Source organism: Leptinotarsa decemlineata, unplaced genomic scaffold, assembly GCF_025532065.1.
Source record: "Leptinotarsa decemlineata unplaced genomic scaffold, Ldec_3_MD MMD2_tig00026374_RagTag_RagTag, whole genome shotgun sequence".
Taxonomy (NCBI): Eukaryota; Metazoa; Arthropoda; class Insecta; order Coleoptera; family Chrysomelidae; genus Leptinotarsa; species Leptinotarsa decemlineata.
In genome coordinates, this window is record NW_027412710.1 from 3810493 (window position 1) to 3836988 (window position 26496).

The window sequence follows — 26496 nt, forward strand, 5'->3', positions numbered from 1 at the left end:
GCCTATTTCATGAGAAATTTCCTGATTTACCGCGCATATCTCAAAGAACAATAAGCAAAATAGGGAAGCAGTTTCGCAAGCTTGGTCATGTGGGACAGATAAAAAAGCAGCTGCCAATGCAATGAGTGATGAACTCAAATTTGATGTGATGCTTAAGTTTGAGGAAAACCCACACACATCGAGTAGACAGGCATCCACTACATTCAATGTTAACCATACATCGGTAGTAAACATATTAAAAGAAAATAAAATGCTATAAAAATGATACCTAATCGGAAGCTAATGGAAGACGATTCTGATTGAAGAATCTGAAAAAATGAAAGATAAATCTATAGAGAATCTGCTCAAGAAACCTAAGTATCAGTTCAATTTTCTCAATTGATTTGTTTTTCTGTTTTTTTTCAATTTGCAGGCAAAATTTATGAATGCACGTTACTGACTAATTGGACTTTCCAGTAGTTTATATTACGCAATAATATAATTCATCTTTTATTCTTTCAGATTGTGAAAGGTTATAAACCCAGGAAAACATTATAAAATATTGAGTTTTCCACAAAAAATATCGTTTGAAGAATATATCATAAAACATTTCTATCAGAACTTAGCTGGATCCAAAATATATGATTTGAAAATATTTCAATCATATATTCAAAAACAAACACGACGAAATAATCTTCACTGAAATCACTCAGTTAATACTACATGTTTACCTTTCTCTAGTACTAACTATACACATAATCTATAAATCAACTGAAGCAAATGAATAGTACAAAAAATTATTTGGCAGTACACGCTTTCCCAAAATTTTCTACAGGCAAGTATGTCATAATATTGAATAAAACTGAATGTTACAATTACAAACTTCATACAGATGTAAAAAATAAAAAAGTATGACATTCTTATGAATCACTGGCATAAAACCGCAATACTTTTGCCACGGCAAAATATCTAATGCATCTGTTTTATTATAATGATAATCATCATTATTATCGTTGTATTGTTGCTCAAATCGTATACATTTGTGTATATGGGAAGAAATGTAACTCTTTTCAGATATCAAAATCTTCATTTCTTTTCGGAATCCCTAAAAAACTTTCATTACGGTGACGGACATTTGGCAATTTTTTTTTGTCGAAACGTTACTACTTATTCTTACAATAATTAACTTATAACTTCTTGATGGTTAGGACTTGTATAATTATCATCTTCGGAATATGACCTTGTTTCGGTTTGTGACTATTTTTCAATGGAAATGATCAAGGCTGATTGAATAAATTACCTCTCATTTTTTTATTTCAATAATATTTAAACACCACAATTTCTTCGATTGACTGAAACCAATCGATTTACATTATTGTACCCATGGTTTTTCACAGAACAAGAACTACTAGATTGGCAAACATACAGGGTGTCAATTTAAAAACTTCCCGCCCTTAATATCCCCCTTTCAGTAAACAATATGAGGAATCGAAAAACAGGTCAATTTTATAGTCAAGAGGGACACTTTCAAGGACTATTTATAGCTCTCGTGGTTCAATCCCCTAGGAAGGGTAGACGACGTTACCCTTAGAATTTTAAATGGGAAGGGGGTCAAGTGGCACATTATTTTGATTGGCGTTCAATTCTGCTTCCAATGGCACCCTGACTCATTATTTTTTAATGAGCATTTTCCGAAAAATTGCGTTCTAAACTAACAAAAGTAGTAGTTTGACTAGTACTGGTAAGAATATTGGGTGGTACCGTTCCAACCCTTCATTGGGGGTAACATTAGCCATTAGCTCCAATTGATTCACATCAAAAAGTAGTCTTATAGCAAATTGTAGATGTTTTGTTCAGTAAATGCGGAATTTCCATCTCTCATCGCAGAAAATGTACAGATATCCGTCCTTTTTGCTACTTCTCCTGTAAAATATTTCTGTTTTCGGGCAAAAAATTGGTTCCCAAATTTGGCTCCTTACGATCAGTATCAGAACAGACGGGAATATCACGCGAGACTGTAAGAAAAGCATTGAAAATGCATGCATTTCATCCTCATAAAACGCAGATTCTTCAAGAACTCCTCATGGATGATTATGACAGAAGAATAGAGTTTTGTGATATCATATCTCATCGAGTCAATACCATCCCTAATCTTCTGTTAAACATCTGTTTCAGCGATGAATGTTTATTTTTTCTAAATGGCAATGCTAATAGACAAAAGTGTTGCTATTGGAGTGACAAAAACCCACATATTGTCATTATTGGTCCATTATTCCTGGAAGAAAATGTCGGGACTGGTGATAGGTGAATTATTACTCAGCTTATTCAACGATAAAAATTTATTAGCGCAAAACACAATGACAAACGAAACACGAAAAAGATAATTACAGGGTAACCTCGAGGAATTAACGCTAAGTCTTTTCTCGATCAGCGAGGATACTGTAAAGCGGGTTTAGTTCTCGGCGGAAACACCTGAATAAGAAACCTGAAGCCGAAATCTCAGAACAGAATGAATACATCGGCTAAAAAATGTTTTTCCAGTATCTCTTGAAAAATCACCACTGGTCAGGGTCATAAATATAGTCAAAAGGGTCAACCACTTGGGCCCGAATTCTTTGTCTAAATCGATAAGAGTGTTAACGATTAGTACCTACTCGAAACACCTACTCGTTCTAAATAATAATCATCTGTTTTTCGGCAATAAACTTTCGTTTCGAGAGGAAATATGATATGCAATGAGGAAATACGAAAAATGAAAGACTTAACATAAAAATCCAAGCAGATAGATATTTTGGACGACTGTTCGATAATGCAGTTATGGAAAGTTAATTTTCTAATAAAAATTTGTAATCCAAAATAAAAATCAATAAAGAAATAAAATGTTTCTAAACTAAATAGTTGTAGGAAAAACCCTACAAAAACTTGACTGGCAATCTGTAACTTGAAATGCTTGAAGAGACTAGCGATCCTCTTATAACTCACGAGCTAGAAACTCAAATGCATGCAGAAGGTAATGAACTTTTGCAGGGGGATCTGTTACATTTCCAACCGGACGGTGCTCCACCTCATTATTATCTTTCCGTCCGACAGTGGTTAAACGAGATATTTCTGGATACATGGATTGGCGCAGAAGGGTAGCAGTTGAATGGCCTCCAAGATCACCGGATTTAACACACTTAGATTTCTTTCTTTGTGGGCATTTCAAATCCGTTGTTCATAAAACACAACCTTTTGATATTGAAAAACTTAAAGGACGAATTACAGCAACATGCCAGTTAATTCCTAGTGGTGATTTCCGTAATGTTAGAGGGGAGTTCTAAAACAGAATTTATTACTGTTTAGAGCAAAATGGAAGACATTTCGAACAGTTTATAAGATAAGCGAAGGTAGACTTTATTTTTGAATTTATTCGCAAATTAAATTTCATTTTGTAAAAGAACAATAACCAACAAATGAAAAATCCCACGTGTAATGAATTTAGTCCTGTCATTCAAGGGTTGAAACGGTGCCACCTAATCTTCCAGCAATTTTCATTGAAACCAGTCATCTCAGAACAGGCATATCCTAATTGAATGTGTAAGTTTAGAACGCTATTTTTCGGAAACTGCTCATCAAAAAATAAAACGTCAGGGTATCTCTGTTATCATTTACCAGACTATGAATGCTATTCACAAGTTTTATTTACATACTCATTTATAAATAAAACAGAAGCCCAGATGGATTTAATCGAAATAATCCTACCGACTGCGCCATGTGTTATCATTCATCACACTATGAATGCTATTCACAAGCTTCATTTACATACTCATTTATAATAATATACAGCATTAATATTATATTTTATAGTTCTTAATTGCATGCACATATCTAGTCAATGCCAACATCTCTGTTCTTCCGTCAGTGTCAACTGTCATTTAACAGTGCATGTTTTAGCGACTCCACTTACAACCGGAAACCTATTCTTCTTATTGTCAACTGGAAAGAAGATATTAAGGGTGCGAAGTTTTCAAATTGACACCCTGTATAATATTATTCCCGTAGTGACATTCCACGTGATTTCAATTTTTATAGTCGAGTCGAGTCGAGCAGGAGGCGTTGATTCCAATTGAACACAAAATGAATTTTAAACGAGTCTTAAAACCGAATGGTAGAAATTTAAACACGTAAGTGATCGGACATGTGATATTGTGAAAGTTGATTACCTTGCTGTTTTCTCTAAAGATTTTTAGAAGCCAAAGTTATTCTAATAGCTTGTCTAGTCAAGGAATTTCATTTGGATATCTATTAAATAATCATTTTGATTTGCCGAGTGACGCTTGGTTGAGATTACCCATTGTCTCCCCGATGATCAATAGTCTGTTGAGAAATTCAATCAATCATTAGGTAGGTAACAACCCCTTGATTAGTTCCTGTTAATTGTATATAGTTGATTTCACTCATATATTTAAATAATTATTGAAAACACTATGAGTATCTGCTAGTTTTCGTAAGACAATAGGGGATAAAAACTCTTTTAACAGTAACAATAAAAAACTTATGTTTACGGTGACGGACATTTGGACAGTAAGTCTTTTATGTTCAATAGTGATTTGCTTTCATTGATTGATGAAGGTAAAATTGTTGGTATTTTATTTTTAGATCTCAAAAGAGCTTGGAAACTTTTAATAAAGAAATTCTTCTCAAAAAATTGTACGGAATGGAAATCACTGATACAAATCAAAGATAGAATCTCAAATAATATCTCAACGAGACATGGTGTTTCACAAGGGTTTGTTTTGAGACCCCTATCATTCATTCTATACATGAATGATATTTCTAAAATCATAAAAAATTGTAAAATTCAACTATTTGCAGATGACACATTGATTTATGTAACAGGGAATTTCAAATTTCAATATTTAGTTGTATTTTCATGAAGCTCACTGAACAATGAACATGTAACATATATTTCAGGAAAAATTGCTAGAAAAAGTGGACTTTTATCAAGAATACAAAAGTTTTCTAAAATGTGTTAAATTTTTGTACAAAATAACATCGATTTCTAAGTGATAATTTGATAAATTTTTCAAATATCCTTTCTAGTTTTTTTCTTTCATCATATCGACCTTATACAGATTTTACTTGAAAATAATATAATTCTATAAAGCATATTATTAACCAATTATAATGATCTGTTTGTATTGTGCTTGTTGATATTTGTATTAAGTAGCTTTATAGCTGAATAAACTCCTTATTATCATTTACAGTTACACAGGAGAGTCAATATTGAATGATTGTGTAGTATTTTTACCCTTGTGAATATAAAAATGTGGTTTTGATCAATCTTTCAGAAAGCATATTTAGATATTCATTTTAGGAAGTCGAAAATGAATAAAAGAATATTGAAAAGGGAATCTATTTTAGGGGTAATTGGTTTAAAAAAAGGTAAGCTTTTAAGAAACAGTCGTTGCAATTCCAACGACATGATTGTGCCAAAACATATTGTTGTCAATTTTAACCCCCAACGAATTTTCTGACCTGACATTATTATATCAGTTTTGGAGACATTTATCTTCTTGATAAAAACCGATGCCTGGGTTTTTGTGGCATTGAATTGAACCTGATTACTTTCACTCGAATTCGAAATCACTTCCAGGTTCTCAGTAATGAAACAGAATTGATATAAAATTTCATTGACATGAAAATCTTCAGTCTAGACTTCCAAAAGTTTATGGTGGACTTATTACTTGAAGAAAACATAATTTTCGTTAATTTTCATCCGGAGTTTTTTTCTTTCAGATCCTTTTATAAATCGCATCCAAGAGTGGAATTATTGCATTTAGACTTAAAATAATGATAAATTAAGAAACAACACAAGTTTTGAACAAAATCAATTATTCTATAAGGGTGTGCAAAATTATAATAAGTTGCCATTAGAAATAAGAGATTGTGTAAATTTTGTAAATGTTTTAAAAAATGTACAAAATGACGTGTATTACTGAGTAATTATTTGAAAACATTTATTCTCGTTTTTTTATTACATCGACGTTATAGAGGGTTTCCTTGAAAATAATGAACAATTTTGAAAATAGAGAAAAATAGTAGTAATTAAAATGAAAAATATTTAAATTCCAAAAATTCATGAAATTTCAAGAATAAATTTTAAATATGGTGGAAATTAAAAGTATAGTAAATGACTAGAAACACCAGAAACTAAATCGATGTAAATTTTGTATAATGTTTAAAAAAAATATACAAAATGATGTGTATTTCTTAGTATTAATTTGATGACTTCAATAAAATATTTATTCTGTTTTTTTTTATTATATCGACGTTATACAGGGTTTCCTTGAAAATAATGAACAAATCTGCTTTTTGAAAAAAAGATGAAAATAGTAGTAATAAAAGTAAAAAATATTTAAATTCCAAAAATTCCTGAAATTTCAAGAATAAATTTTAAATATGGTGGAAATCAAAAGTATAGTAAATGACTAGAAACACCAGAAACTAAATCGATGTAAATTTTGTATAATGTTTGAAAAAAATATACAAAATGATGTGTATTTCTTAGTAATAATTTGATGACTTCAATAAAATATTTATTCTGTTTTTTTTTTATTATATCGACGTTATACAGGGTTTCCTTGAAAATAATGAACAAATCTGGTTTTTGAAAAATAGATGAAAATAGTACCTAGTAGTGATGAAAGTGAAAAATAAATTGATGGATGTAGCCGTTACTAAGTGGTAGTAGTTTCATTTCTCTTTTCTTCAAAGTGAAAAATATTTAAATTCCAAAAATTCATGAAATTTCAAGAATAAATTTTAAATATGGTGGAAATTAAAAGTATAGTAAATGACTAGAAACACCAGAAACTAAATCGATAATATTGAAACATAAATAATAAGAAAACAAATCAAAAAGTATTGAACGACTAGGTTCTAGGTTTTTTATTTCATTGTTCGCTACTAATATTAAAAAAATCTGGTATTCAGATTAATAAATAAAACTGTTTATTTGCAATTACCCACTTTCACAACGCTGGTTGGACTTTTAATAACTACATTTCAATTATTTAAACTCATTCTCACACAAAAATAATTACCCTCCTATAAAAATCAAAACTTTGTATGAGTTGTACAAAATTGTCTTTCACAAGTATACTGATAAAAAACTGAATTCAATGCTACCAAGATAAATAATAATAATAATAGTAAATGGGCTTTATTCGTTGACATACATTGTTTATAAAGAAAAAGTAGATACAAAAATCAATGAAAGGGCGAAGTTACGCCTCGCTGTTTTACAACTTGACCTACTGGATAGCATGTATTATAGAGAAATATAAAAATAATTACGTAGTATACACTAATAAGCGGGAAGTTCATGAATCTTTGTAAAACAAAGAAAAAAAAAGGTAAATGATATAGCAAAACATACAGAAAAGTGGGACAAAGGGAAAACAATATGAGCAAGGCATATTATTTGATAGAGTTGTAAATAAAACTCCGAGAAAAGCAGGCTGTCAAGTGTTTTGCAATTATTCTCGAATCATTCTGAGATTTAAAAGTTATTACTTTCATAAATATAATTTGGCTTTTTGTAAATGAGGAATGTATGTGTATTGACGAGTAGGTGTAGGTATTAGTGATTTCAAAAAGTGGATATACATTGATTGACTATTCAATATCGAACTGATCATTTGACAAAAATCACAGATGTGTATTTTGAATCTGTGAATAACAAAAATGTTTCAACAATAAAACAACTCCGAGCATCGAATTTAAAATATTATATTACCCTTTTTTAAAAATCAGATATGGTGGATGATATCGGGGCTATTATTTAGGGTGGAACAACTGAAAAATTTTTGATATTCAAAATCATTTGTTGGAGAGTACTTGGTTGAAACTGGATTCTGAAAAACGATATAAGATGTGTGGTTTCATACATCTGTATTCTGAAATACAACGAACACAATAAATACTGAAAACTAACTCCATATTCCTCATTTGTATTATCTAGGTATACGAAAAAAATCGAAAGTATTATCTAACACTTTTAGATCCGGTTGGATCTTCAATAACCTTCAATCTGAACATCCCATTCCACTGTTTACATGAATTGGGATTTCACTTTCGGATTCAGCACAGCCTCGTGTATATGGGAAATCGTTGTTGAGTACACTCCTAATCTTTCTCAATGCTGCTCCAACCACAAGAAACTTTCACGTTCATTACTTATAATAGTTCCAAACACCGTTGCAACGAATACAGCCTTGAGAGAACCCATGTCTTGTTGTTCATGACATGAAATTCTTCATCATTTGCAGATTTAATAAGAAATTCCGTCGTTCTTGGAAAATATTCACCTCAATAGTGAACGTACTTTGACAGCTGCTTTTGCTTTTAGTACAACTCAATTTGGTGATGTCACCAGCAACTATTCTTTGAAACAATAATAATGATTATGTTTGCTTTCGTCATAAATGTGAAATTATCATTATTCTTACGTAATATTCGTCTGAAAGCTTTCGAATTAACACTACTGTGTCTTGTGTATCGAATGAAAGTTCCAAAACATTCTTTTGTCTTCGGTTTTTGTGACTTAGGCACTTATTGTATGAATTTGTTGCGGTAAAATAATAAATTCGACTTACCGTTCGAAACAATTAAGGTAACCAGAATTAGCGTTGCTGTATAGCACGCCATGGCACTTTCATCAACTGAAAGCACAACACTGTGAAGGAGAACTCTTACAGTCTGTCCGTAACGCAGGTTTCAGCTTTTATACTCGGCATACATTAATGAACCCCCCGCAATCCGTGTCATTCCACCTGTAGTCCGAAGAACTCTCCGGAGTATGATGAGATGAGGTTATCTTCTGAGATGTCCCGGAATTCGGAGAAAAATTCTTATTAAATCAACCCGATTTTCAGATTAATTGCTATTTTTTTCATAATCACAGTATACAGGGTGGGGCACCCCATAACGACACGGTCCCGGTAAATCAAAAATCAAACCATTATTTTAATGGGGAATTTCTCCTTTATTTCATTATATGTAAATTGATTAAGGCTGCAGAAGAAAATTATTTTGGAGTCTACAGGGTGGCTCAGAAAAGTGTGACATATCAAAGTTGTCTTTTTTCAAAAGGAACACCTTGTATTTTCGTAGGTCATGAAAAAATAAGGCTAAATTATACTTTATGGGATACTCACGGATTTTCGCGATTTTTTCAGGGATGATACATGATCGTATGAATTCAGAACAGTTTTTATTTTTTATCGGACTCAATTAGTTTTCGAGATATAACCTGTCAAAGTTTGTATGACGTCATATTTTACCTTCTTTAAAAGCAATAAACGATTGCAATTCACATATTTTTTTATTAAACACAACTTTTTCCATAGCATCGCACCTTTTTCTATCCCTTTCAATCACTCAGTGTCGAGTTTCCTGAAATCAGAATGAAATTCCATAATTTGTCAGGTGCACACAAATCACTTTTTATGAATTGCATTAAGTTTCACAATTCGAAAATACGTTCCTTTTAGAATTCGGAGGTCAGGTTACATGTTGAGGAAAGATGGTTTTTACTAAAGTAAATATTCGAAAATACGTTCCTTTTGGAATTTGGAGGTCAGATTAGATGTTGAGGATACATAGTTTTTTTAAATTATAAAGTAAGGTTAGACTGAGTTATAGGTATTAGGCCGGGTTAGGTTAGGTTGACTTATGGAATTTCAATCTAATTTCAAAAAACTTGGCAATAAGTGAATGAAAAGGGATAGAAAAAGTGCGATTATATGGAAAAAGATGTGTTGAATAAAAAATATGTGAATTGCAATCGTTTATTGCTTAAAGAAAATGTAAAATATGACATCATACAAACTTTGGCAGGCTATATCTCGGAAACTAATTGAGTCCGACAAAAAATAAAAAGTGTTCTGAATTCCTACCATCACGTAGTATCATCACAGAAAAAATCGCGAAAATCCGTGGGTATCCCATAAAGTAAAATTTTACCAAAAATTATATGATTTCATACAAGGTACTATGTACTTATGATGCACTGTTTGGAACCTGTAATGAATATTACTAGTGTTTTAAAACAAGTCATACACTACAGTGTCTTTTGGGAAGTCCAAAAGACAAAGTCGAGAATTCAGAAAAGTCTGGAATTTACGAAATTGAATGTAAGGACTGCGATGCAAAATATTATGGACAGACAAAAAGATCTATTAAAGTAAGATATAAGGAACATATAGCACACTTGAAATATGGAAGACCTGAAAAATCAGCAGTCGCCCATCATATTTTGCAACAAAACCATTCCATAGACTTTAGTTCATTAAGATTAGTTAGACAAGTTAACAAAAACAGGCAACTAGATGCCTATGAGAGTGTAGAAATAAGTAAACACAATAATATGAATAACGATGACGGACCTATACCAAAGAGCATATAGCTTGTTGAAAAAAATATAATAATATTGTTGGGTTTACTGATTACTACATTAGAACACATTGCAAAAATAAATTTGGATAGGCAATACTGTGGAATTAATTTTTATATACCTATAGTCCGTTCATAATTTGTTGATAGCTCACTGCAAGTTTGACCCTCATTAGAGAACTGAAATACCGAGAGGACAGCTAATATGATATAATAAAAAAAACCAAACTAAAACTGGCAGTTTAAGATGTTTTCGACTAACCCACCTTGTATCTGAAGAAATACAATACAGCTATAAAACTTTTAATCCGATTATGTAGGTATTTTGAGTGGAAATGAGTGACCAGTGTCGTAGAGTATATGATTAAAACATTAGTTACTTTAAATAAATAAATATATTAATATTCTTAAACTGTAGGTACTGTAAACTGTATTTTTATTTTAAAAAAATTTCTTTATTTTATTCAAAAATAATAAGTTACTTGCAATTTGTAAAAGATACATTTATTTAATTAATACCTATTTTTAAATGATATAAACTACAATTACTTACAAAACTATTCAAATTCAAAATAAACAGGATCATCTTCGGAATCCGAGTCGTCTTGCAGGTTAATAATTAGCGGTTGTGTCTCTACAGTCGCATCAATTATATTGTCAAGATCCCACATTTTTTGTTCTTCTTCTATTGCATGTCTTACTGCATCTTGCCAATTTTGTTCTGTAATATGTTGTAAAGACTCATATAACAATTCAGGTACAGCTTGTATTTTATATGCCACATAGCTTTTCATTTGTGCCCAAATGAGTTCAATTGGATTTAATTCGCAGTGGTAGGGTGGAAGTCTAAGGACTGTGATGTTTTGTCTTTCCGCCATTTTGTCAACTACGTATTTCTTGAACTTAGATTTGTGTTGCCAGGCAATTTTTAAAAGTTCTGCTTTAACCATTCCATCTTCGTAAGGCAGGGACTTATTCCGCAGCCAGTCAATGATATCCTGTTTCTTCCACGCAGTCGTTGGAAGTCTTTCAACTAGTCGTGAATGATAAGGTGCATTATCTAATACTATAATTGAGTTTGGTGGTATATGTTCAATCATCTGCTCAAAATACTCTTCGAAAACATCAGCTGTCATCTCCTCGTGATAGTCTTTTGTGCTTTTGGATTCAAATTCCAACAAACCATGCTTAGCAAATCCTTTTTCACTGCCAATGTGAGAAACTATTATTCTACTGCCTTTACCAGAGGTTGGGGAAATACCAGTAGACCAACCTTCCATAAAGGCTTGCCTGGAGCTTGATATATTTTTATCTGTCCAAATTTTTGTGAGAGTATGACCTGCGTTTACCCACGTTTCGTCCTGATAGTAAATTGGCCTTCCTTCAGCCCGAAATTTTCGTATAGATCTTAGATACTTTTTTCTCCAACATATTATCTCTTCCCGGTCAATCAAAAGTGATTTTCGGTCTGATTTCTCCCACCGGAAATTTAATTCTTTTAAAACTTGCCACAATTTGGTTCGTCCGACATGAGGCAAATCCGGGTCGTCTCTAACTTCTTGTAAAATTTTGTTTAAGTTGGGTATTTCTTTTTTGTAAAAAAATTCGTGAATTTTCCTTCGAATACCATTTTTGGCAAATTCATCAATTTCAATAGGTTTTCTCCCCCTCTTAAGTATTCGTTTGTATTTGGGTTAGCTATACCTTTTTTTTCTTTCTGATAGGAACTTATATATTGTTGACTCCCCTACGCCCGTCATGTTGGCACAACTCTTGATTATGTTCTGAATTGTGTTTGTGGGATTCTGAGAAACCAGAGCATCGTGAACGTTCAAAACAATAGTCTTCTCTCTTGGTGAATAGACAGACTTACTGACTGTACGCAAAAGTACCGGTGTAAAACTTGATGATGTTGATGATGATGACGAAGCCATCGCAAGCAATCAAACAAAACATACAGGAACGAAAGGTACGTATATGTTTGTAGGAATATGAAAAAAAGTTACTCACGCACTGCACAAAATTCGCAAAATAAATATTAGAGACGTTAACTACTGCCGTAGACGCCGAAACACCAACGAGCCGTAAATTAAATGCGATTAAAAAATGTACTAAACCAAAAATTATTTTCGTTCGTAATAACTTCACCCTTTCAAGGCAAGTTTCGAATATAAACTGAAGCTTTATATTTAATGAATAAACACCTCAGGAACCTCCGCCTATGATTTTACGAGTTTTACGACCGTTTTATGACTTGGGCCCTCATTTTGTGCTATCGACAAATTATGAACGGACTATAACTGAAAATCGTTTTATATAAACATATATTGTAAAATAATAGATAAGGCAAAATTGTAAAATTAATTTAGGTTGGTATACCTGTATGGTTGGTACGCCTGGATGGTTTACCTGTATTGATTACCTTTATAGCATAAATAGGATTAGCTCGCACTAGTTCTTAGTTTTAATCTTTCTCTTTGAAGATGATCACTTGGTTATCGAAACACGTGTCGAGGTGTCAAAAATAACGATTTGGTGTTGGGAAAAAACTCCAGTAATATTCAAGGTACTATGTACCTAACTCAGCGGCGGCTCGTCAGAGGAGGCAATGGAGGCTTAGCCTCCCCATAAAATTTGAGGCTATTCATCGCAATAAATTAACAGATATTGACAAATAATTATGATTATTTTTTTCTAAAAATGCTTGGGTATCATTACTTTACCATCAATTTTTAATATAAATACATAATGTGCCCGAAAAACACTGTCACTCACTACGTAGTACGTACCACACTGTATCCTGCATCAACAAAACTCAAACGCACCGCCCATGAACGAATAACGAATAAACTATCAACCCGAAATAATAAATGCCATACGTTGTAAAGGAGCCAAGCCTCCAACCGCTTTAAAAAACACAGGCTCCACGAGTCCGATCCAACCAGCGACATACGTCCCGATTTGTAATTACAGTTGCAGAAATTATAGCGTCAGAAGAGGCTAGCCTCCAGTTGGTCTCCGTTAGTGTACGACTGCGTTTGTTTTTTATTTAATTATTCGGACGGGATACTGTGACGGACCGGAACTAAAAAATATTCCGGTAAATCGTTTTAGTGTTTCTTGATAATATTTGTGTATAAAACAGACAGTATTGTATTATAGCAGTGCTTTTTGGTAATATGTTTAATGTGTTTTAAAGTGTTTTCTTTCAATTTCAAGGTGTTTTCAGGTTTTCACTTTCGGTAAGTTTTTTTTTCCATTTATTATGGATAAGTTGGACGAAATTAAAAAATCTGACGATATAGTCGATTGGTTGCTGACAAATAATTCTAAGTCTTCATCTTATGATAATAAATTTTACATTATTAAAACTCTGGGAAGGCCTCAACCAAATTTAATTTCAATTAAATCGTCAGATAATCGACAAAATCGAGGATTTAATATTAGTTGGTACGATAAATGCGATTGGTTAACCGGCTCCATTAAACGAGAAAAACTTTTTTGTTGGCCCTGTTTTTTATTTTCCGTACAAACCGAATACCAAACGTGGTCTAAAAAAAGATACTCCGATTTAAAAAATTTACCTCGTGTTATGGGGCAAAGATGATTCACAATTTGGCACTTTTTTAAAGGGTAGCGTTTTTTCGGGCACTTCAAAAACCATCCAAAATGAGCTTATTATCAGTGTGGCATATATTATTAAGGATTTGTTTAATTTTTTATTTCGTACGTGTGACACCTATAAGTTTAGGCAAAAGTTAATTGCGCAAACCTATGATGGGGCTGCGGTCATGGCCTGCTATTTAAATGGTTTAAAACTAAAATAAAGTCCATAGCTCCTCATGCACTTTTTACGCATTGTCATGCCCATGCCCTAAATTTAGTATTAAGCAAAGTGTGCAACAACATTAAAATGTTCGCGCCTCCGGCGGGCTTTTCTGTGTGTATATAGTCTATATGACTTAAGCCTTCCCTGTTCTCCTATGCACGAGCCGTCACTGACCTAACTATAACCATTCTCGAGTTATTGATTTTTTTTTATGAAAATGCTAGGTACAATTGGAACTGATGAACATCGAAATTTATGAAATCATCCCTCAGAATTCTGGCCAAGCATAAAAGAGGTTTTGGGCTATTTTGTTTTTGAATAAACTCGTTTCTAAATATTATACAGCATGTTCAAAAACCATTTTCACTTTTTTATAATTTTGGATAAAGATAACTTTGTAATTGCAAATAGAACACCCTGTATTTTTTTAGTCTGAACAATAAAAAATTCAGTTATTTTTCATTTTATTTCTGGGTTCCCTATACCTAACCTAAATAGTGTTTCAGATGTTGGCTTTTTCAAATAGTAGTTCTTATTTGAATGCATTCTTCAAATCAAGCTAGCTTTGAAACGACATTTATTTGATTTGCTCACAGAGTTCTCATTGATAGTTGTTACACTTCACTTCATAGAATAGCTATATATATTCCAGATATTCAAAGAATATTCTTGGAATATATACATGCCTTTAGAATATTCATAGAATATGCTTGAATGAATATGGCAGGATTTTTCCCGAAAGAATGTGCATAAAATATCTATAAATGGATAATTCTCCCATGAATATTCTAAGAATATTGTCGATCGAATACACCATACCTATGGTATATTCTTAGAATATATCCCCACGGTATATTTTGGAATATTGTATTATATGTATTATTTATATGTATTTATTATTTTAAACAGACACACAGATATGTATTACTGGAATTTTGAATTATCTTATGATAACTTATTCAAATAATTCAATATTATTAAAAACAAAAATATTTGAAGATTTTAATCGAATGCATAACCTAACTTTTTGAACTTAACGCGAAGATTCTGACGAATTGCTCCAACTGCAATTGTTGGAAACGACAAAGAAATTCGAATGGACCAAAAAATGAACCAATTGCATCAATAAATCGGTTTATTCTCATCCTATTTGTCTTTTTGTATTTGAACTTATTCAATTACAAAGCAACAAATCCTGGTAACAGAGAAATGGGGAAGTGAACTATTGGACGTTTCTCATTGGTCAATTGAAGTGTAGCGCGCGACAGACAACGCTTGACAGCTTTGCGTTGAAATCGACATTTGATTTAACATGGCGGTTGACATGGCAGGAACGTTAATGTTGGACAAATATCAGGAAAACTCTTCTGGTGAGCAAAGTTTGGATAACTTTAAGTGAGTAAAATTCATTGAAGAACTCATCCATACCACTCATTTAAAATACTTCATTTGTGAGTTTATTTTTTGAAGTGAGGAACCTATATCTCGCTCATTTCTTGATGCAATACATTTTTTTCTTCAATGAAATGATGTATTTATTATTTTTCAATTAGCGCTGATGATTTCACAGAGTTGTTATTTTAGTATATTTTTCAGTATAATTTTTTTGAGAATAGGAACATCCTAATTTAAATACATTTCTAATATTTGTAATATGACAATATTCAGGAATATTTTATTCAATGCATAAATATCTCGAATTAAATTTTGTATTTTTAATATTGGTAGAAACGGCAAATATTTCAGTGTATATTGTTTTTGAAATATATTTGTTTATGAATATTATGTATTTTATTACTTGTGTGTATCTTGCATGTAAGTATATGCATTTTGGTGCACGAGTATATCCCTAATAGCATATACTCGTCACATTCTTGGAATATTCCAAATATTCCTAGGATATTCATAAAATAAATTTGAAGAATATTCTATGGTGATTCCCTATTTTATATTCCTACAATAAACTATGAGTATCCCGAATATTTTATGAATATTCCTTGGGTTCTATTCCCGGAATATTCTTAATAGAATTTACCTTACATATTCTAAGAATATTTCAAGATATTCCAAGAATATTCCCAAGGAATATTCTTAGAATGTATCAAAGGTTCGCCAGAAGCACTTCCAGGAAATATTCTCCAGAAGATATATATATATATATATATATATATATATATATATATATATATATATATATATATATATATATATATATATATATATATATATATATATATATATTAAATTTCATATACTATTGAATTTATGTATGCCTTTTTGTGTTCATTGTACCTTTGAATCAGTTTTTTCTTGGTTTGGCCGATATAGAATTTGTTGCAGTCCGAGCATTGTATACTGTATATCCCGTTTTGGTCTTTGTCTTCTTCTTTTTCATAGTTGTTTATTTTTTGTGTTATCTTCGTGTTTGGCTTGTATGTGATGTTGATGTTCAGTGGTTTGAAGACGTTTGTTAGTTTTTTGGTTTGGTGTCCTACGTACGTAAATGCTGTCCATCGTTGTGTTGTTTTGTCTGTTGGGGTGGCTTGATCCTTGATCCTTGGCCCAGGAGAGCCATAAACAAAAAAAACACGCCAAGTTTGATCGAATGTCAAGGTTTTGATCAGTTTTCTAAGTAAGGTCATTAAGAAGTATTATCTTGAAGTTATGCGCTACTTGTGAGAAGCAATAAGAAGAAAACGTCCGGTATTGAGCGAAAACAATTCATAGAATTGCATCTCGATAATACACCTCATCACTTGTAATTGCTTGTTCAAAAAATTTTGGCCAAAAACAACACCGTAATCATGCCTTAGTCACCATATTCACCAGATTTGCCCTTCTGCGACTTTTTCCTGTTATCAAAATTGAAGGTAACCATGAAAGGACGGAGTTTTGCGACGGTTGAGGAGATAAAAATCGAATTGCTGAGGGAGCACAAAGTGATACCAAAAAGTAAATATCAGAATTGCTTCGAGGGTTTGAAAAACGCTAGCACAAGTGTATAATATCTAAGAGGGACAACTTTGAAGGGAACACCCAATCTGTCAACAAGATTCCCTCTGTCCATTGCTATTAAAGGAAACAATTTTTCGAACTGCCCTATTTTTTGCAGTCACTTCGATGCCATTTTACCTATTTTTTAATGAACCGTGTTCCTTTATCAACCAGAATGACGGAACAGCAAATTCTATGGAAACGGAACACGCCTTTATTTTAAAAACCTGTCAACCTGTCACTGTAAGTACATTTTGAAAACCAAAAATAAAAACCAAAATATCAATATCGAATAATCATTATATGGTACATTGATACATAATCATAAGTGACTAAGTGAAGCAAGTGGGTATAAAGAATAGTGCTTCGTTGAGTAGTTTATGTTAGTATTTTACGAATTTAATGAAATAGGTATTCGTTTTTCAACCAAGGAAGCAAAAGGTTAACAAACATGATCTTATATAGGCCATTCACCTAAATTATGGGTGATTTCTGGGACTATAATAACTTTCATCTTTCATCAAGTCTCCTAAATTATAATCCACAAATTCCTACAGAACAGATTTCTGAAATATATCAGTACCCTGATAATCAATATCAGAGTTCACCATACTGCCAGCTTCAAAGCAATGAGCCATATATTTATCAGAGTGTAACTCTGCTTCAAGGAGGACCTTATAGTGTGCCAACATCGAGTGCATTCGAATCACATTTTGGAAACGGTTTCAATTGCCAATTACAGCAGAACCACCAACAAACTCCAGGTTCAGTGCTATCACATGAATTCACAAGAGATATAGAAGACTACAGCTGTAGATCCAGAACTAAGAAAATTGGAAGTGACTTTGGACAAATAAACAAATCTAAAACCAGGTTAGTATGAGTACAAATATTTCAATCCTGTGATATGAATGTGAGTGCTAAAATAAAACGCTGAGCCCTCATTATGCCTTCTGTGATCCAATGTCTGAGAAGAAATGTTGTCTTTTTACCTTTATCGTACTTGATGAAAATCTAAATAAAGTATTGTACCACTTCATTCTTAAATGTTCATATGAAGTATGTACCTATTTGTTTCAAAAGTTTGTTTACTTTCTTGTAATCCACTGTTTATATGAAAGTAGCTGTTTCAGGAGGGCTTTTTATCCAGTTTGTGCCTGAAAGTTGCTTTTTGCATGAACTACACAATTTTTTAAAGAGTATTTTAAAATTTATTGCTTCCTTTCTTTGACAGCTTCCCACATTTTATGTATAGAGATGGAAAAACAGAGTTTTTTGTATAAGTTTGAAAATGTCCGTAGAGGACGAAACTGCAGTAACGTTACTTACAAATAAAAGTGGTAAAAAACATAGAAAGTTCAATTTCTCTTTTCTTCATTAAAAATAGAAAGCTTCAACCTTTCTCAAAAATTAATCTCTCCTAAAAATTTACCCCTTTCAATTCAAATAAAGAATCTATTCACATGTTGCAGTTTTGTAACCTTCCAAGAAAAATTTCACAATAAAGTGTTATTTGAATATGCAATACCATTTTTGTTCAGGTATCCCTCAACTGGACATTGTCCAGTGAGTAGGCTGTTATGGTTACTCAGAGCCAGTTATTAAGATCAATCCAATTTGATCTTTCTCTTGAAGATGATCACTTGGTGGTCGAAACACGTGTTGAGGTTTTTAAATAACGGTTTGGTGTTGGGAAAAAACTCCAGTAATATTCACTACTACACCAAAGGTTCCAAACAGTGCATCACAATATCCATTGATCAGTATATAACAAGTGTTTTCATATTATTGTCATTGTATTTTATTTGTATTTGACTGTTGTTGTTTGTGTGTAGTCTACTAATTTGTGTAATTCATATAGCCATAATATGTTCTGTATGGTCTACATCAGAGGTTCTCAAACTTATTTTGGCTACCGCCCACTTTGAGAATTAATTATTTTCTAGCGCTCCCAAAATTTTTTTACTGTACTACATCTCAAGAATCACTATCGCAGTCATGTGAAAATAAGATTTTCTGATGAGGTTAATGTAAAACCCTATTTTGTAATATTAGGAAAACTTTTATTCGTGTTACTAAAATAAACATTTTAATTTGAATTTTAAAAATAATCTGAAGTGAAGGATGACTTTGATGATTTTTTACAAGTTTGTTAATATCAGGCTCGAATTCACTTGAAAACAGCCGTAAGTCACCGCTTTCGGTAATCGGCAACTGATTTCTCTTTTTAGTTAGCAACGTTACCACAGCACTAAATCCACGTTCACACAAATACGATAATGGGAATGCTATCAAAAATCGTTGAACAAGACTACAATCCAGTGTACAATTGCGGGATTGGCTTTCGTAGCCATTTTTTAATTTTATTTTAATTTCCTCGTTCGTTATCAGTTCTTTGAGTTCTTCTTTCAGCTGTCGTCACCTTGAAGTTGGTGATTGATATCATTAAATAATTTATACAGGTCTATGAAGTACGCAATATCATTCTTTGAAGTGATGAGGTTGTCGTGCAATTCTTTGTCTTTGTTTCCCAAGAATTCTATCACAGAGTCAAATAGATTGTAAAATAGAGTCAGACAGTTACCTCTTGATAACCAACGCACTTCTGTGTGAAATAGCAATCGGTTGAAATTTTCATCATTAGCAATACAAAGCTGATTAAATAATCTGTCATTTAAAGAACTGTTTTGGATTTTATTGACTGCTTTGATGATATATTGCAGTGATTGAGAGAGGCGCTCACTCAAATTTTTCGCAACCAAATGTTGCCTATGAATGACGCAATGTACAGCGAACACATCTGGAATTTTATTTTTTAACTACGCTATGAGGCTTTTGTGACGTCCTGTCATAGCCGGAGCGCCATCTGTAGCAGCTGATATAATATTCTTCAGTGGAATTTCTTTCTCATCACAAAATTTTTCCAGTGTATTATATATGGTTTCTCCTTTTGTATCCGTCTCTTAATTTCTGGCAAATAGTAGTTCTTGATATGTTTTCTCATTTTTAATAAACCTCACGTATGACAACAACAATGAATTTAGAAGACATGCCCCTCTTAAAAAAGTTAGAATTACCAAACCACCCGCTCCTTGGCTCACTCAAAATCTCAGACTTCTTATGAAAGAACGTGATAAAGCCTTTCAAAAATTCAAAAAAACTAAATCTTTTAATGATCGTATGAGGTATAAAGAATTGAGAAATTATACCTTGTCAATAGTTAGAACTGAAAAAAGGACATATCTCAAGTCTGTCTGTTCTGAAAAAATACCACGCAAAACCTGGAATGCTCTTTCTAACCTCAATGTTCGTTCAAAAAAACAATATTCATTACCCAATCACCTCTCGAATCCCGATGAAATAAACAACTATTTTGCCCAATTCGTACAAAACGTTTCTAATAATTGTGATGAAAATATTGAATTTTATAGCAATAATTATTTAATCAGGCAAGATAACTTCTCATTTCGATTCGCTACTGAAGAAGCTATTCATAAAATCCTGAATGATATTAAAAGTCAAGCTTCAGGGGTTGATAATATTTCAATCAGAATGTTGAAACTTTGTAGCCCGTTTATAGATAAATATATTACGCATATCATCAATTGTTGTTTTGAACGTTCATATTTTCCAGACTTGTGGAAAATGGCCATTGGGAAACCCATTCCCAAGAATAATGATCCAGCTAGTTATTCTGATCTCAGAATTATCAGTATACTTCCAACCATGAGTAAAATTTTTGAAAGAATTATTTATTTACAAATTAATGAATATTTCGATAACAATAATCTATTATCACCATCGCAATGTGGTTTTAGGCAGGGTTTTAGCACGGCTACAGCTCTTGCTACTGTTACACAAGACATTGTTGAGGGATTTGATAAGGGAATGATTAGCACTCTGGTACTACTAGATTTTTCGAAAGCATTCGATACCATCAATCATGAGCTGATTTGCATGAAACTCAAATATTATGGTTTTGATAGTGCTGCCTTATTTCTCATCTGGTCTTATTTACTTGGTCGATCTCAAAAAGTTGTTGTTGATGGTCATCACTCCTTACCTCTCGATATTCTATCAGGAGTACCACAGGGTTCCATTTTGGGACCTTTATTGTTCATCATTTATACTACTGACATTATCTCGTCCATCAAGAAATGTAAAATACAGGCGTATGCTGATGACATACAAATATACATGCACTTTAAAATCGATGAGTGTGCTGAGGCACAAAATCTCTTCAACACTGATCTTGATTTGATCAATGGGCTATCAAGTGAACATGATTTGAAAATTAATCCTAATAAAACAATGATGATGCACTTTGGATCGCAGAAGAATCGTAAATTTGCAGAAAACAATTTCCGTTTAGAACTAGGTTATACTATCTTGACTCCTGTCAATACAGCTAAAAACTTAGGGGTCATGCTTGACACTGATCTTAGATTTACTAGTCATGTTAAAAATTTAATGAAAAAAGCTTATATGTCATTGAAACTGTTATACTGTAATCGTTTTATTTTGAGCCAACCTCTAAAAAGAATGCTCTGTGATAGTTTGGTGCTAAGCCATTTCAACTACTGTGACTTCATATATGGGCCATACTTATATGATTCAGATAAAAAAAGAATACAAAAAGTGCAAAATTCTTGTTGCCGCCTAATTCATGGACTTCGTAAGTATGATTCAATTTCTGAAGCCTTTAAAAACTCCCGCTGGCTCAATATGAAAAACCGTATGATTCATCATTTGGGTTGTTTTGTCCATAAATTGATCACCCTTCCCCATTCTCCTCTTTTAATACAAAAACTAATTCTGCCTGAAAATATTCACTCAAGAAACATCAGACATAAAAACAAATTAACTATGCCACAACATCGCACTGCACAGTTTCAGAGATCATTTCTTTTTGGTGCTGTAAAACTCTATAATTCATTGCCTGAGCAATTGAAGAGATTCAATATCAGGAAATTCAAATACAAATATAAAAATTATATCTATGATAGTCAGTAATGTCAACTTTTACTTTTTAGACAACAGATCAATTCAATTAAATTATTTATCAACTATCTTTAGAAGGTAATCACAAATTATTATTTTATTTACGGTTCTCATTTCGTGGTACCATCACTGTTAATTGCTTTTATTTTTGTATGTTTGCGTGCATTATGGAGTGGTGCTTGTTGGTTGAGTTAGAGTAGCTTTGAGCTAGACTTCGCCAAGGAGTACCAGAATCTCCTGTAAACTATTTTCATTTTCAAATATATCTTTGTATTGTTTTTTTTGTATTATCAATAAAGCCGATTTATTATTATTATTATTATTATTAAGTATTCAGATGATTGCACAATGACTCTTCAATGTTTTCAGCTATCTCATCAATTAGTCTTTGCAGGGAAATATTGCTCAAAGGAATTTTTTGGATATCTGATGCTGGTTTCATCGCTTCATTCGAAAAAATTTTTTGACAAAGAGAGCACATAGGCGAAGATGGATTTGTGAGATTTTCAATTAATCCATATTTTATATAGATATTCCGCGCTATACTCTCGTTTCTTCTTTTTTGCTTTCGACATAATTTTGTCTTCAAAAATGCCAAAGTAAAGAATCGAGTATTAAAAACTTGCTAATGACACCACTCACAGTTTTTATCACCGCACATACAGCACTTTAACTAGCTAGTCGCTAACTAAATTCACTTGTTTTTGTAATATCGTCGAATGACATTACTGGCTGGATGGCGCGCGCGCTTTTATATGAGGCAGCGGGCGAGCCTAGTACTTTCGAGAATGGAGACTAGTAACTTCTCGCTTCGCATTGAAGCTTACCGCCATCTATTGTACAGTTAGACAACTATCGGATAAGAAATAGTTACTGTCGAGTCCCCTAGATGGCGATACACGAGGAAACGCGCGTTAAGCGTAAAGGAGCGGTAAAGTTTGTGTTAAAAGCAAAAAAACATTTCAAAATTAGCCATCGCCCCCCCCTAAATCGCTTCAACGCCCCCCAATATTCTCTGTGCCCATTACTGTCCCCCTATAGACCTCCAACGCCCACAAGAGTGCATTATCGCCCATTTTGAGAAAGACTAATCTACATTAATCACTGTATGTCTCCAGAAGGCTAATCAATCTTTTATTATTTATTATATCTAGCATGGACTCCAACGGAAACGGATCTGGTGGTATCGCCAGAGACTCTGCCATGGCCCCAAGAAAAATCAACATCTTTGAGCCCGCCGAAGATCTCGACTTCATTTACGACGATTGTGACACCCATGCCAATGAAATAGCTGAGTTGTACAGCTATACAGAAAACTCCGATCTTCAGCAGAACTTATCATCCTTCGAGGAACAAATGAATAACTATCGTATATCCCACATATCATGGAGGCAGCTGTCTCTCACCGAGAAAAGTTCCATCATAATGAAAATTCTGAATCAGTTGGAACTTAGTGATAAGAAAACTAGAATCCAGAGTGCTAAGTGTATTTTGTATATTGCCCAAGGTGGTTGGTTAGGATTGACAAGTGACATAGAAGTTCTGAGTAGCGCAAAAGAAAGCTGTTTGTTATTGTATAAGTTAGGGACTTTCAGTGCTTTCATAGACCTTTTGAATCTAGAAATGGACAACAACATTCCAATTAACAAAACAGCTGTTTCCATAACGGATTCTGAAAACTTGAGAGTAATTTTAACGGTGTTATATTCAATTACAGAGGTTATTCGCAGTGAGAGAGAAATTCACCCTGACATTTATAATTCGTTTTGTTCAGAAATAATGAACGGTAAAAACGATGAATCAATAATACTGAAGTTGCTCGATATGTTGACGAAATTTTGCAGCGGCGTCTCCCCTCATTTCCCAATAAAGAAAGTATTGCTACTCCTCTGGAAATTAATTCTTTTGGCACTGGGTGGTACTAACGAGCTGAGGATATTGAAAGCCAAATATCGTGAAAAGGCTTCCTTACCTGCGCAGGTAGAGGATACCATGGAGATCATGAAATCTATGCGGCCATCGTCACCCCGAGCTTTCCTCCGGATCTCTTGGAAGATCAAAATCAAAGGCGTAAGAGAAGTTTGGTGAAGCAGAGCAGTTTGGAAGATAACGAGCCGATCGACATGGAAATATTCGAAAATGAAGATAGCTACATGAAGACCAGGGAAAGCATGTCTGTCTTTGAGAGGCTTCAAGATATATCAGCATTCAGCGAGAAATCGAAAAGTTTAAAGTTGCCTTGGAAGCCCAAAGTTCACAAGAAGGAAATAGATCTGTTCCTGAATTTGGCACGGGAGAAGTTCATAGGGTATAGTTTGGAAGGGGACGATAGTACAATGTTTGGTTTGCCCAAGCCCATTCATGATAGTATAAATACCTTGAGGGAACATATCTATACACCCCTGGCTGAGTTACAAACGCAGAAAGAAGAAGTCATCAGCAGAAATCCCTTCACAGCAAAGGATGAAATAGAGATGACTCCAGCTGAAGCTCTTTATCAAGCCATGTTTCCAAACTTACCTCAGTACATGATATGCTTATTGAAGATTTTACTAGCCACCACTTCTAGAGCCAAGACTTCCAGTGACTCTATCAACATATTAGGTGATGTATTACCAAAAGAAATGCCTTTGACTGCATTTCAGACGATGAAATTAGGGATTGATGTAAACAGGCACAAAGAAATAATAGTGAAAGCCGTATCAGGAATCCTCCTACTCCTGCTGAAACACTTCAAATTGAATCATATCTACCAGTTTGAGTTCATGTCCCAGCATCTGGTTTTTGCGAACTGCATTCCGTTGATTCTCAAATTTTTCAACCAAGAAATAATGATGTATGTCAAAGCGGCAAACAGCATCCCAATATTAGATTTCCCTTCTTGTATTCTCGGAGATCAGTCGGAATTGAATGCCGACATAGAAATCGGTTGTGACTCGAAGTATTGCTGGAGGAATGTGTTTTCTAGCATCAACCTACTTAGAGTTTTGAATAAGTTGTGCAAGTGGAAAAATTCCCGCATAATGATGCTGGTTGTTTTCAAATCAGCTCCAATTTTGAAACGCACCCTCAAAATGCGTCAAGCCATGGCACAACTATATATTTTAAAGCTTCTCAAGATGCAAACTAAATATCTTGGTAGAAACTGGAGAAAATCTAACTTGAAAACCGTCAGTCTTATTTACCAGAAAGTACGGCATCACTTGAATGATGATTGGGCGTACGGCAACTTTTTGGACGCTAAACCATGGGACTTTCAAGCTGAGGAAATCTCCTTGAGGAGTGCCGTAGATAGATTCAACAGTCGAAGGTATATGAAAGCGAATGAAAATGAGTTTGAACCCGTCGACAGTAATTTGACCAGCGCTCTAGGTCTTGAAATCATGTTCTCAGAAAATTTTCAAAAAAATTATCATCTCTGGTTAGAGGATGAAGTTTTCAGGAATGAAATTGATTGGGATAAGTTGTTTTGAGAGTTCAGCTGTTTTATTTCCAATATTTTTTAAGTCTCAACACCCTGTATTTCGTCAAATGAAAAAATTATGCATGATCGTCAATTAGGTCAGGATGTATTTATTGTGTAAAGTAGAATGAAACATAATTTATTGCAGTTATTTATATTATTTTAGTCGCCCTCGTGAGAGTATGGGTATTTTTATTATAGACAAAAATTATTGTATTTATTGATTTTTTGTTATTAAATTATTGTATTTGAATTAAGAAAAGTATTTTGATTTCACAACTCCAATGTTGGTAATTGAACATTTACTTAAAATGTTCCACAGAATAAACTAGTAAAGATCAATACTATTTATTTATTTATGGGCAAGCCCTTTTGAAGTATAAATTACAATGTTGAATTATAATTAAAATAAAATCAAGTAAAGTAAGATACTGAAATACAAATTTCCACTAAGAACGGACTTCCATTGTCAAATATATAAAATGATTTGATATCCCTCAAACAACTAAAAAAGAAGAATTAAAAATAAATAGCTGTAAATAACAATTATATTGAGCAAAAAAAACCTGAAATAAAATAATAGTGAAATAAAATACAAGTAAAAATTAAACAATTGAACAAAAAATGAAAATAAAGAAATACAAAATGAAAATAAAGATAAAAATAAAAAAGTTAAGAGATTTCAAGCCAAGTTAGTTCACAGAATATTCAATAGTTCGGACTTCAATTGTCTAATATATAAAATGATTTGAAATCCCTGAAACAACTAAAAAAGAAGAATTAAAAATAAATA

The 26496-nt window shown here is 32.9% G+C and overlaps 2 protein-coding genes and 1 long non-coding RNA gene across 3 annotated transcripts in view; 2 read left to right on the top strand and 1 right to left on the bottom strand.

The window, feature by feature from the left end:
- serp (chitin deacetylase-like protein serp) overlaps positions 1-8775 on the bottom strand; it is a 47175-nt gene extending 38400 nt beyond the window's left edge. The window contains exon 1 of the mRNA XM_023161753.2: positions 8619-8775. Within this exon, the coding sequence (XP_023017521.2) occupies positions 8619-8670 (52 nt within the window). The 5' untranslated portion in view covers positions 8671-8775. The remainder of the gene's footprint in view (positions 1-8618) is intronic.
- LOC111506631 (uncharacterized) lies at positions 4046-6184 on the top strand. The gene is made up of 3 exons (XR_012468067.1): positions 4046-4142; positions 4201-4362; positions 5758-6184. It is a non-coding gene; the product is annotated as an uncharacterized lncRNA (long non-coding RNA).
- An 8679-nt stretch (positions 8776-17454) lies between the features above and the next one.
- Positions 17455-25965, top strand: Strip (Striatin interacting protein). The gene is given in 3 exon segments (XM_023161752.2): positions 17455-18112; positions 23395-24272; positions 24275-25965. Coding segments are annotated over 3 exon segments (2709 nt in total). The 5' UTR covers positions 17455-17720; the 3' UTR covers positions 25714-25965.
- The last annotated feature ends 531 nt before the right edge of the window (positions 25966-26496 follow it).